This window comes from Lissotriton vulgaris, chromosome 4_1 (assembly GCF_964263255.1).
Source record: "Lissotriton vulgaris chromosome 4_1, aLisVul1.2, whole genome shotgun sequence".
Taxonomy (NCBI): domain Eukaryota; kingdom Metazoa; phylum Chordata; class Amphibia; order Caudata; family Salamandridae; genus Lissotriton; species Lissotriton vulgaris.
In genome coordinates, this window is record NC_141691.1 from 585,828,563 (window position 1) to 585,841,540 (window position 12,978).

Here is a 12,978-nt window from a genome sequence, read left to right on the forward strand (position 1 = left end):
TCAGGATATTCAACAAACATTACATATCCCCACCCAAACAGTACCTGTCCGCCACGTAGTAAAGCATCAGAACATAAACCCTTTTACTGAACTAGAGAAACGCACAGTGAGTTACCTCTAATCAGACCCACAGAAAGAAAGAGGAAGGAAGAAAGAAAGGTAAGAAAAACCAAAGTATTAACATGAAAAATAAGGCCATAGAACTAAAAGTGAATCAAAACAATACCCCACCCCCATCCCCCCACCCTGCACCCCTGCATACGGCTACGGCCTACCCCCCTAGCAGCGTGCCTGTCGCCCAGTGTCTAAACCCGAAATATAGAGAGAAAAGGACGAAGAGGAGAGAAGACAATATTCAACACGAAGTAAGGAAGGAAAAGAAAAAAAAAATAATGAACCAAAACCCCACGAAAGGGGAAGAAAAACTTGGAAGGTCCCCAATACAGGCACCGACCCCCCCCCCCGCCGCCCCGCACCCCTGCAATAATAATGTGGTGGATGATGAAATGTAAAGGACATAAGCAGATCAAAATCGCATGTACAGCCCACCCCCGCAAGTCACCCAGGCAAGATGGAAGCCTCCCCGTGCTAGGACAAAGGAGCCGAGTGTCATTGATGTACATACACTTCGCCGGCCCGAGTCAGAAACATAGCGCAAAATTATAAGCGGGAGAGAACAAGTAGAACAACACAGTGAGCGGGCAGGCCAACTCAAAAGGAATAGGATGCCTTGCAATGTACCGAGTAACTGCACCGTAAGGGGCATCCGCCGCCATTTTGCGTCTGCAATCCAAAGTACATTAGATAGGAGAAACAGGGCAGCCATTTCGTAGTTGCAAAGCTCAACACCAGGAAAGGCGAGCAAAAGGGAGATGTATCAAATATGTCCGGCGGACACTCCGATTAAATGACGTAACCATGGGATAAGGTGTCAAAGAAGCAGTCAATGAAGAGCATACAGGAAGTGTTACTTGCGTGAACATTTTCCCACGTCGCCGAGAAAGACTGAGCAGGGTCCCACCACACATCCTGTTCAATAAAGGCCAAACAAGGGCTACATGGACAAAGTCTCGCAACCAAGATGCCTGCGGCAAAGTGTTCTCCCCATTCCGATGGCATCCGGCCCCTCCCTGCAGTAAACCATTGCCAACTCCTTCCTTTCAGCGCGCGGGGGACGTCCGCTCCACTCCCCTCCATCCACCGTGCGCACTTCCAACGCCTTCTGTGGACTCACCATATTAAATCACCACTCACAGGGGGGACCTCAAATCCCAACGCCGCTGAAGCAAGTGTCATGGCCGCCCGCCCCAAGTCCGATAAAGAGGGAATGGTGTCTTCAGTACCCCCACGCCACTACCCACTAGTGCCTGCGGTCCACTGCGTGGTGAATAAGCACTATCGGGCCCCCACAATCCAAAAGGCGCCATGGTGATACTGCGCCGCAGCCAGTCCCACGTAACGGAGATGTGGGGAGTAGGCAGCACATTGCAGGCCAAACAGCACTCCAGCCGAGTAGCCGGCAGCAAGTAGTGGACGAAGAAGCCCATCAAGGGGAGAAGGGGGGGGAGACACCAAACCAGCGCTGAAAGCAGCATGTGTTCTGTCCTCCCGGTATATGGGTAGTGCTGGAGCCAATTCCTCAGGGGCGGGCTGACCTGCTTAGTAGTAGAGCGGTTCCTCCTGGAACTCTGCAGCCATTGTTGTCGCTCTCGCTGGCGGCGGCGTAATCACGCTAGGGCCCGGCTGGAAGTCTCGCGTAGGCCAAAGACATGGAGGTCCGTAACTCCGCTTCCGAGGCACGGAAAGCGCTCGGGGTCGGACACATCTACTCAGCGCCCCTTCCGACACACGGAAGCTCCGGAGCTGTGCGGGGTGGACGAAAAAATCAGGCAGCGGGAGAGGAGAGCCGGCGGAGCCGGGCACCCGTGCGACCATCTTGGCCGCCGGCCCGGCTCCGCCCCTTTGTATGATGCATTGTTGTATCTGGCCGGGCCTGTTTTGGGGATTTTTGCTGTGAGTTTACCCATGCTCAATGCCTCAATGTCCACAAAGGGTGTATAGTCAAACTAGCTTGCCGTCACCTTATTGGTGCACAACTCCTTATTCCTGTCTGAAAGCATGATTACTTTGTTAATTAATGTATCCACTCTGTAGGCCATCAATAGGTGGTTAGAAGGTGGTTGCAGTTTCAGTAGTCAATCAGTGGTACACCGGTTGAGGTTGTGTGCCTCCTCACACCCAGGATCAACTCCACCTAATGGCAATAGGAGTAAAGGAAATCCACATTGGTGCACCAATGCTGTCTCTCTACCTTCAAGACCTATCTGATCTTGGTGCTCCAATCAGTAGAATGTTCAGGGAGGCCAGTTCGGGGCTGAATTTTAATATTGTATTCACCAGGGCAGCATAGGGGAGACAGGCCCTACACGATGTTCCTCACCTTGAGGGCTTTTCACCATGTTGCTGGTCACAATGCTTCCCTGTTGTATTGGAGACAAGTTTAGTGCACCAGGTTACTCTGTTTATCCTCGGTCTTCCCAAACCGAGGATAAACTCCACATGGCGGCAGGAGGGGTGAAGGAAATCCACATTCTTTACCGTGCTGCCCTTCTCCCCTGAAGCCAGATCCAATCTCGTAGCTCTGATCAGCTGAGTGTCAAGGGAGGCTTATTCAGAGTACGATCCAGGCGACTCAGGAAACAGACTGCACACATTTCTCCTCATCTCAAGGGACTATTGCTAGCTTGCTGGCCGCTGGACTCCCCACTTTGACCAGGCACTGTTCAAGCGTGACCCTCATGAGGCAAAGTCCAATATTGTAGCCACAGGGGTGGGGAAGAGAAATGTGTTTGACTCAACACTCCTGGCCTCTTGTCGACAGTCACCTCTGCTCCTTTGTACATATCAGGCAAAGGTCAATTGCCATTTCCCATCTGAGCCTGTTGAGGCAGCCATGCACCAATTCCTCAGCTCTCTGCGGCGCCCTCATGGATGCACTACTCCAGGCAACGGTTGGCTTCCAAACAGTGGTGCCCCATCGCGATCCCAACACAGGCTACAGGGAAAGTCTTGTGCCCTCAGCTCCAGTAGGTCACCCTTTTAGGCCTGGGCATCGAGTCTGTCAAACACTATACATGGGCCAATTAAACTAGTAATATCTTCCTAACACAACTGTTGGGGCGCTTGAGAGTCCCCGCACCATGTCTTGGTTTAGATCCTTGCAGCAGCAATGATGTATTGCTGATTCATTTGGGGAGGCGGAGAGGTCCGAAATCAAGTGTCCACCATATTTTGTGGCTTAGCCACGTCCATCTGGGTCCATTCCTTACATTTGCAAAATTCACAATTGCTTTGAAACGCTGTTGAATGTGACTAGTGGAGATGGCGACAGCCATAATGTTTTGATATAGGTAGGACATTTCCAATATGGGACAAACCCAAGGGAGGATAGGTTAAATTCCTAGAGGACTATTCATGTGTCAATTTAACATTTTGTTATAAATCTATTAGAAACAATGTTTCAATCGTTAATGCAAGTTAAAGAAATGACGCTGAGTGGTTTAGTGAGAGTTAAGAAATATAATAGTTGAACATAGCTCCTGGAGTTTTCTAAACACTTTAAATGTGTTATTTTTTAATTTCTTTAAGTCGGATAGCATCTCAAAAGGTTTTTGAGGTTTGCCACTTTTATTAAAGGAGTTCAAATGGTATGGAGTATTTGGCCATTGTAGGAAGTTAGAGCGATGTTCTGAAGGTTTTTAGCATTTTTAAACATGTTGAAAGTGTTTCTTTATAATATAATATGTGGCGCGTCTTTCGGGACACAGCAGTGTGGGAGACCATTATTGTGGACCTTGAAGGCGGATGGATAGTCATCGATGTTAGGTTTTTACTGTGGAGGCTTTGATCATGAGTGCATCATGACCAAGGCTGCCACGTACACCGAGTTTGCATACAACTTTTGAAGGATCTACATTGTTTATTTCATTATCGTATCCTGAAATCCTCATCTTTAATACCACGCCGGTCCCACAGTGGAAACTTCAGTCTGCCCACTGGATCCTCAGATCAAAACATTACATCATTTAAAGGATTCTATTGCTAGCTTTTTAACCACAGTTTGAAAAAGTGATTTTTAACAACGTACCAGCCACATGAGCACAAAATGTCAGTTAAATATAAGACACAATAGAGTGTGAACCAGATCTTTTCCCCTCAACAGTTAACGTATCTTTAGAGTCTCCATTGTTTTTTAACAACCACAATATTCACGCAAGTCTTTTACTGTGGTTAATACTTTTATCATCAAGTGATCTCTGGATGTTATTTAGACCTACATGGCTACCTGATGAAGGCGTACCGCCGAAACGCGCGTAGTCACGAATTACGTTAGCCATGACCATTCTGTTTTGATTGTCTAAAATTGAATTTTCAGTTCCTATGTTTACAATAATATTAATATGTCTGACATAAACCAATATGCAGCATTATTAGGCCATGTACTAATGGATAAGTATGACTGAAGATTATTAGCAATTACAATATATCCTTTGTTTGCACATAATGCAGAGGCCAAGATAGGAACTGTATATTTATCAAATTTGCTATTTATATCATTTTCTGTATTCTTTTTCTTCTTTGTTATTTAAGAATATAAAATATTTAAAAATATTGGTCTTTAAAAATATTGGTCTTTAAAAATAATAAAATGTAATTTAGATATCTTCCTTTTTCTGGTCACTCACTGCTTTTGTTTATCATAGGCCTATTTTTTACTCATTTCCTAAATGATTTATTCACATATAGAAAGTGTTTCTTTCTACGCTTGAGCATGCAGGACTTTTAAACGAGCTAATTTGTTAATGCTAGCTTATTTGAAAGTGCAGGAAAAGCCTACTTGCAATTTTTTTCGTCAAACTACAGCAATATTATTACAACTTGGAAATAAACACTGGAATTGTTATTTACCTCATATGAAGAAAAAAAATTGTGATATTTTATTTTTTGCCCCTAAAACATGCCTAGGGCTTATCTGTGGATTTAAAATGATCTTGTCAGCATTATTAAGTCACGTGAGGGAGGAAGAGAAGTACATTAATATATCCAACATCATGAGGCCCTTGCTTGCCTTGGATGTCTAAAGACCAATACCAACCACTAACATTTTTGACTGGACTAATGTTTACATTGGAAATACTCCTGAAGTGCCCAGATCAGGTTTAGGTAATCCTGTTCCTTTCTGCACGAATAATAATATCTATGTGTGTTATCTAATGGCTTATAAAACTAGAATTTATCTATACGTGCTAGTTCACTTTAGATAATGTTGCCACCTGGCACTCATTCAATAATTCTGTCAGGTTTCCACTTGAACGTTTGTGTATCCATTAGATAAGCACTATTGTCCAAGAAGTGGTATAACAGGTAATGTCAAATGTATCTATAATAGCTCAAAAACCCCTTTATTACATAAACTCTGTCTAGAAATTTGTCTCTAGCAGCATTATTAGTAGATTTTTCCATGGGCTTATAGATCAGTATCTAAGGACACTCTTGGGACAAAGCTAGTGGCCATTTATCTTTGGAATGAAGTTGAGTGGAGTCCATGTTTTTCAGGGAGTATGACTTAACAGGTTAGTGGCATTTTCCTTGATAACTTGAATCGTTGAGTAATTTAAGACTCAGGGGTCGATTACAAAGGCGTTCGGAAAGGCTCTGAATCTGATTCAGGTCTTCGGAATCCGGTTCGGAACCCATCTTTCTGACCGATTCAGAAAGGTTTCCGAACGACCGATTACGATGTTCGTAAAGCGCTCTGACTTTCCGACTCGGTTCCAGGTGGCATTCAGAGGAACTGAGTCGTTCAGAGCCGACTCGTTTAGGTCTACAGACTTCGTTTCCGACAGGTTGATTATGATGTCAGATTCAGACAGCCATTCCGAATCGGTTCTTTCGACTCGGATCGACATTCGGACTCTGACTTTGGGGGCCCCTAGCAGGCCCCCCTTCACCCGCAGCCTTCCGAATCGGTCCCGTGGGAGTACCCAAGGGACCCCCCTAGCAAACCATGCACAGTGTGGCAGGCACCAAGGGATGCCAACCACAGGTGCAAGATTTCCCCCCACCACACCTTTCTTCAATGGGAACCTGTGTATTCTGTTGGAACACAAGCTCCCATTGAAGTCAATGAGAGTCCGACCGAATCGTATCCGGAGGTATCGTAATCAGTTGGTCGGACTCCCAGTATCAGATTCGGTCGGAAACCATTCCGAGACTGATTCGGTTGGAATGCTTGAACTACATTGTAATAAACCCCTTAGTGTGTACTTTTTTTGCTAATTGTTTTAGTTTGTTCAGTGATGAGCTGGAGACCATCTAAAATGGCGCTGTAATTGCAGTTAAAAGTAGCAAGAAAGAATACATTGTCATCAGTTACAATTGAACAAGAGTTACTACTGTCCACTGGAGCTCTCACTTTTTATTTTTCACTCCTCTTACATCTAGACCTTCCTTCTGACCTTGAAATGAATTTTGTCTCATTTCTCAAACTTTTTTGGTGGTGGCGGACTTTTGATTTTAAGCCCTTTCTCATCTCCTCTCTTAGAGAAATATTGTTGAATTGTCCTCCTCACTCATTTTTTGTTTTTGTTTTTGTTTTAGGAATGCCTTTGCAATCTCCAGAGTCTCAAGACTGTTTCTAATATTCATTGCTCCCTTTTCAGAAAATTGCTCAGTTTCTTTGAGCACTGGAACTAAAAGCCCATGCCTTCACATTTGAATATCCAGGTTCTCTCCTTGCTCAACCCCCAATCAATGCTATCGATCAGTACCTTTGGAAGACTCAAGTTTTGGGCAGGAGGAACAAACATGTCAGCACAATTACGGGAAATACTATCAAATGAGCAAAGTTTGTCATTTTATTTCAGCAAACGAGAGAGCTGTCTTGATCCTATTTTCTTTATCAAATTTAATAGTATTGTTAATACAAGAAATAAACATAGATTTTGTCTTAAAATGTTATTTTGCTTTCAGTTGTGCTCTGACGTATACAGTTAAAAATAATAGCAAAAATCTAATTTCCACTGCAAAAGTTTGAAAACCAGCAGAATTTAATTGCACCCTGTATTGTCTTCGGACCCACAAATGCACCTGAAAGGATGTACCATAGAGAAAAATACAGCTTGTCTGCTGATTAGCCTATTTGTTTACCTTCAAATGTTCAGCAAACATGCACTGAATGATTTTCATTCTTTTTGATCTGGAGTTTCCCTTGATGCTCGAAGTTAGACTTGTTTGGCTACTCATTAACAACTTAACGGCCAAGGCTCCCCCTCTCTCTCAGCAGAGCCAAACTGGGAACAAAAACGAATCCAGGCAATATTATTCAGACCATCCCTGCTCATGTCCTCTTTTCTCTTCTTTCTCCTCCTCGCTCTGTTTCCTCCCTGTCTTTCCTCTCTCTCCTAATTCACTGACTGTGTCTGCTGAATTATATGGGGGAGATAGAGAAAGTGACAGAGGTGCTAGCATTGGTTTCCTGCCTTCAAAACTGGCCTCCAAAAGCTTCAGCCAACCATGGAAATGCCTGATGGAATAAACAGGCCCTCCCTCCCAGTGCTGACACTTTTTTGATGTTTGGGGCACTTTGCGCTTCAGCCTTAATAATTCTTGTTAGAAATTGGATCTCTAGTTGGTAGAGGTTTGCACCCTTTCCAAATAGAGACCACAATCCTAGTCAGGGCAAGATAGATACACACTTTAAATTAACCTATGCTCACCCTCTGGTAGCTTGGCACAGAGCAGGCAGGCTTAACCTAAGAGGAAATGTGTAAAGTATTTGGCAAACACTCACACACAGTATCACTATGAATACACCACGAAAAGACTCCACACAGGTTTAGAAAAATGTATCTGGGTAAAACAAGATAAAAACAGCAGAAATCCAATCAGTAGAACTCGAGATATGAATTTCTAAAGAATAAATGCAAAATCATTGCTTTGAGGTCAGTACTATTAAAAGGTTACTTGAGTACGCGAGGGACCGGGGTAAATCCAAAGTTAAGGCTAAGTGCGATGAAGGGCAGGCCGGCAACAGGACTCAGACAGGTCCCGCTAACAAAGTACCTTGGATGGAGCAAAGTGTTGACGTCGAATGTTCGAGGCGAGGAGTCGAGGAGACTTCGATCTGTGGATGGAATATTTTTTGTTTTTTCTACCTGTTTGCAGTTTGTGGTGGAAACAGTAAGGGTGAACACGGAAAGCCATACATTTCTGAAAGTAGACACTAATAAAAATGAAATTAGTTGGCAGCTAATGGCGCTGACTGAATTCACTATCAGTCAGTGTGTTGTCAGCACACTGCACATGCTGTGCATCAAACTGAGCTGAAAAAAGAATAATCTGAGGACTCAAGATAAGCTTGTCCCTCACGTCGCAACTTTTTTTTTTTTTTAAAGAATCCTTTTGCTGTAAACACCAAATGGATTTTCAAAAGCACTGCCGTAGATGAACCATTCATGTCCACCGCACTCTGAAGGTACTGTACTGCTCTGTAGTTAAGCGGTTGACATAGCTAGAAACATATTTTATAGAACCTATATCCAGAAATATACACATAAGTGTGGAAAAAGTGAAATGGTAACGCTTAACGCTAACTAACGTAGTGTATTTTAGACATTCAGCTTAGATTTCAGTCAAAAGCCTCAGATAGATGTCTTCTGCTTGCTTTGCATTGGTGCTATCCATTCATAAAATATTCAGCAGGCTACTAATCATGGCAAATCACTGTGCTTTGTTAGCCATGGAACGCCAAGTGTCACTCAGACGTAAATAATTCCAGATGGACTACCTCCTACCCTGCCATCCGTCAGTGAAACATGCAGTAATAAAGCATCAGAGCTACATTGAGGGGAAGGGGGCTTTAGGACAGAAGAAGTATGCCTCTGATTCACAGTAAAAGAAGGCTCATTTGCCAAGGTCTAGGATTCAAATGCCTCGGAGCAGGATGAGAGCCTTCGCAGCAGAGACCTACTAGAAAGAGAGATGGCAATTCCGACACACTAAACAACTGACAGCTCTTGGTAATAGTCAGTGATGGGTGACTACAGTACTGTTACAGATTACCTGTTGAATTCTTGAAAGCTGGTATGGATTTATTTGTAGATGAATGACCCTCTCCTTAGAATATTCCTTGCAAAAACATGGGAGACCAACCACTGTAATTAAAGGGATCACAATAATATATAAAGCAATTTGTGCTGGAGGTACTTGTGCTTTATAAATGACTTTGAACAAGATCAAGATATTGCTCTAATCCTGAATCTTAGAACCAACATTACCATATTCAACATTTCTGCACCAGAAACTATAGTGAAAATGTTTAAAGCTTTTGCTGCCCCAGAACTCTGTCTAGACTGAGCTAATTAATTTAGAAATGTAAATGTAAATGTCATGGTACTTATAGAGCGCACTGTCACCAGACGTCACCTTGCGGTGTCGCCTATACGGCTTCCTGGCGCTGATACTCATACCGCTGTGGAACCCCTCCTGGCTTTCCCTGTGAAGTGTCCACTCCTGGGCACCCCCAGGGTGAAGCCAGGCATCCTTAGCGCTGTTGGGGCCGGTGTGGAGGCTAAGCAAGCTATTGCCCATAGTTGCAGCGTGGGTCCCGTGATTAGAATAGGCACCGAGGCGAGAATTAACAGGTCCGAGGAAATTGAGCCCGAGGCCCCGCCGAGGCAAGAATCGAACCCTGGTCCCGGGCTAGACCTCTGCATCAGGGTCTGCAGCTCTAACCATTGAGCCACACTCGCCGCATTTTTCAGGAATTTTTAATGCAAAGGTTGCTCAAATGGTGTAACATCAATATATCCCTGGAAGAATGGAGAAGTGCAGTCAATGCACCAGACAGACATCCACCATCTGCAAAATAAACTTCTCAATTACTTTTGTGCAAGAGATGGGATTTTAAATGCTATGAATACAGTCCCCTAAACAGTCCAATAACCCCATAATTTCAGCTATAATATAGAAAACTGAATGGATGGCTAGCTCCATACACTTAAAGGATTGACATCACTTCTAAGAGCAAAAGTTGAAGGGAGCCTACTGAGTACTACATTCTGTGGCGAATCTAAGGGATCGAAGTTGCCCAAAAATAAAATGAAATTGAACTCAATGTTAAACACAGCAAAATATGGGACAGGAGAACGTTAGCTAAGAGAACCTCTCTGAGTGCTTCCTTTCAAAAGAAGCCAGGTGTCTTAACTCCTTTGCTGCGTCGAACGTTCAGCACCCAGTGCTGAACGTTTTAATAATGAGCGCTGGCCCGTCGGCCAACGGTCGTGCGCAGCATTGGCAAGGTAGTGCTCGTGACGACCGTTGGCCGACGGCAGCGCTTAAGGGGTTAAGAACAATATCCGTTTGCAAAAGCAGTGAACAGAAGAGGAGCCTGTGGCCAGGTACACCATAGAAAAATACAACTTTGTATCAAACCTCCAGTGCTCAGTATCAGAGCACATTACATCAGATTGTTTGCCTGTTGTATTTGTGTAACGCAATCCTCGCCAAAAGGCGGGGGAGCACGGTATCCTTTCCCTATCACATGATCAAGATTTCAAACGTAACATGGTACAACGCTGAATGTGCTGAACAATATTACCATAAATAAAATAGATTAATCACAATAATGTATATGCGTGCATGCTTATGTGTCTTGACTCTACTATAGCGCAGCATGAGAATGTATAAGTGCTCATGCTTCATTATGCATTCCCATGCATATGGCATGACACAGCCAACATCCATTAAAAAGGAAGTTAAGAAAGATGGCAAGAGGCCAGGGCAGCAACAGTGGAGCAAATGGGTGGAATGAGAGGAGAACCACTTGTGACAAACTGACAAGCTTTGGGGCTGTGTGGGGATTACAAAATATTTTGGGGGGATAACTGTCTGGGAGAGGTTGTGGGAGCATTAGACGAAGTGGGAGATGTGAGGGAGGAACACATATAGATTGGTGGTGGAAACAGGACATGAATAAGAGAGAAAGAAAACTCATGCACTGCGATAGTGTGCTAAAAGTAAAAGAAAAAGTAGTTCCTTGGATATGAGCATTGTAAAGATATATGCCATGCAATGCAAAAGGTGGTAAATAAGCTATGCTTGAGGGCAGGAACAATCACAAGAAGAGAAAGAGAAGCCATCGAATAAGAAGCAAGAGTGACACAAAAGCCAAACAATGTTAAGCATTAGGCTGACCAAAAGCACACTGTATGTAATGTAATTGTTAACAATAGGTTTCGGAGGTGAGACATGATAGACCTCTTCTGTGCTCTTAATAATGAGATCCTGTAGACGAAGTACATGGTTGGAAATTTAAATATAGAATCCTTATAAAAATCAAAAAGGATAAAAACCAAGGATGAGATGGCAGAAACTTATGAAAGCATTCAAAGAGATTAATATTTTTCTGCAGAGCAATGACTTATGGATAGCTTGCCCAAAAATTTAAAATACAGAAGTAGAAATAGTAAGTGAACCCTAGTATGCCTTGCTTGCCATGGCTTGCAAGCCATTTTTTTCTAAGGCTGTGGCTATGTGGAAACTCGAGACTCAGACGGATGGCATAGAGAGGCTCAATCCTGAGAGTGATTCATCAAGTTACTGCAAATACCTTCAGCATGCTTGAGTCCTAGAGACCAAATTATATTCCTTTTATATTGAGTGCCTGATTTCGATCTTGGCGGGACTGGTCCTTCCATTGCTTTTTTGGCGGTCTTTCCACTCGCTGGCTTGGCGTTCTGCGAGGGAAGACAGTCAACTTTGCCAGGATCTGTCCCCACATCGATAGCGTCGGCTGGAGTGGCTGTTGGATGGAGTCCTGCAAAGATTCCCATCATTCAGATTATGATGTGCCTTTCTGTTGAGGCAACTTTTGCGGGGAAACCTCCAAGCTCGGATTGGCGGATATTAAAGAAAAGGTGAAAACTCACCTTTTTTTTGGGTCCCGCCACTGACTCCATCTTCAGTGCCATTCTGTAGGTCTTTGCCTTTCTGCTGCTACTTGACCATGATGCTCAGCCACGCTGGAATTCTACAGTAGGCTTTTGTGGTGGGTGTGCATGTTGATGGTGGTGGTGTAGCGGGAATTCCGTTCTCCTACATAACTGTGCATAGAGACCTGGAACCTCGGTGAATTAGGATGGCCCAAAACTCACTTACCGAGCTAGCTACAGTGTCTCATTGGTCATAACAAACTCCCAATGCTTAGACAGACCAGAACATGAACTTAGAGTACCTCAGGAATCGTGGAACACATGAACACTCTTTCGTTATATAATCATCACAACCCAGAACGTGGAGTAAAAGAGGACACGTGCTTGTTTGAAATATTTATTTACTAATGCAAGGTTCTCAAACGCAGTATCTTGTATAATACTAGCAAACATATTATAAGCAACAAAGTTATCAGCATAATTATCAGTCCATAAAAGGCGAATGGTGAGAGCATACTAATATGCTGAAATGAATAGAAATTAACAATGTCTAATTCACACCCTCCCTATTTAGTATAGTATTTTATATCTATGAAGGTCTCATTTGGGTTTTAGCAGGGCGGGCCCATACCTTAAAATCTCAGTGGCAGGACGATCACATCACCATCCACCAGCTCTCTGCATGCGAAGCATATCAAGTGTGTTTTTGTGCGTTCAGCACAACAATATAAAACTCGCCTAGAGCCAGATTTTGGCAGCAGCATGTGTGTTATGTCTATAGGGGTGCGAAGATCAGACCTTACAACAACACTGGGTTAAGTTATCCGTGTAGCCTTCAGCTCTCGCTGTGCAGACAGAGTGCAGAACAAAACTGATATCAGAGCAATAACATATTATTTCTCTAGTAAATCACAAAGCTCTTCTGGGTTGAAAGCTAAAACAACAATTATGTGTCGTGTGCAAAAGTGAAGCAAGAATGAAAACG

General features: G+C 43.6%; 1 protein-coding gene across 4 annotated transcripts in view; it reads left to right on the forward strand.

The window, feature by feature from the left end:
* BBS9 (Bardet-Biedl syndrome 9) overlaps positions 1-12,978 on the forward strand; it is a 2,055,975-nt gene that overhangs the window by 1,542,150 nt on the left and 500,847 nt on the right. Inside the window, exon 21 of one of the 4 annotated variants that reach the window (XM_086964812.1) lies at positions 6,661-7,015. The exons of 2 other annotated variants lie outside the window; for them this stretch is intronic. In XM_086964812.1, coding sequence (XP_086820938.1) covers positions 6,661-6,701 — 41 coding nt within the window. In that variant the 3' untranslated portion in view covers positions 6,702-7,015. Of the gene's footprint in view, positions 1-6,660; positions 7,016-12,978 lie in introns of those variants that run through there. One more of the 4 variants, XM_086964811.1, reaches the window with a different exon arrangement.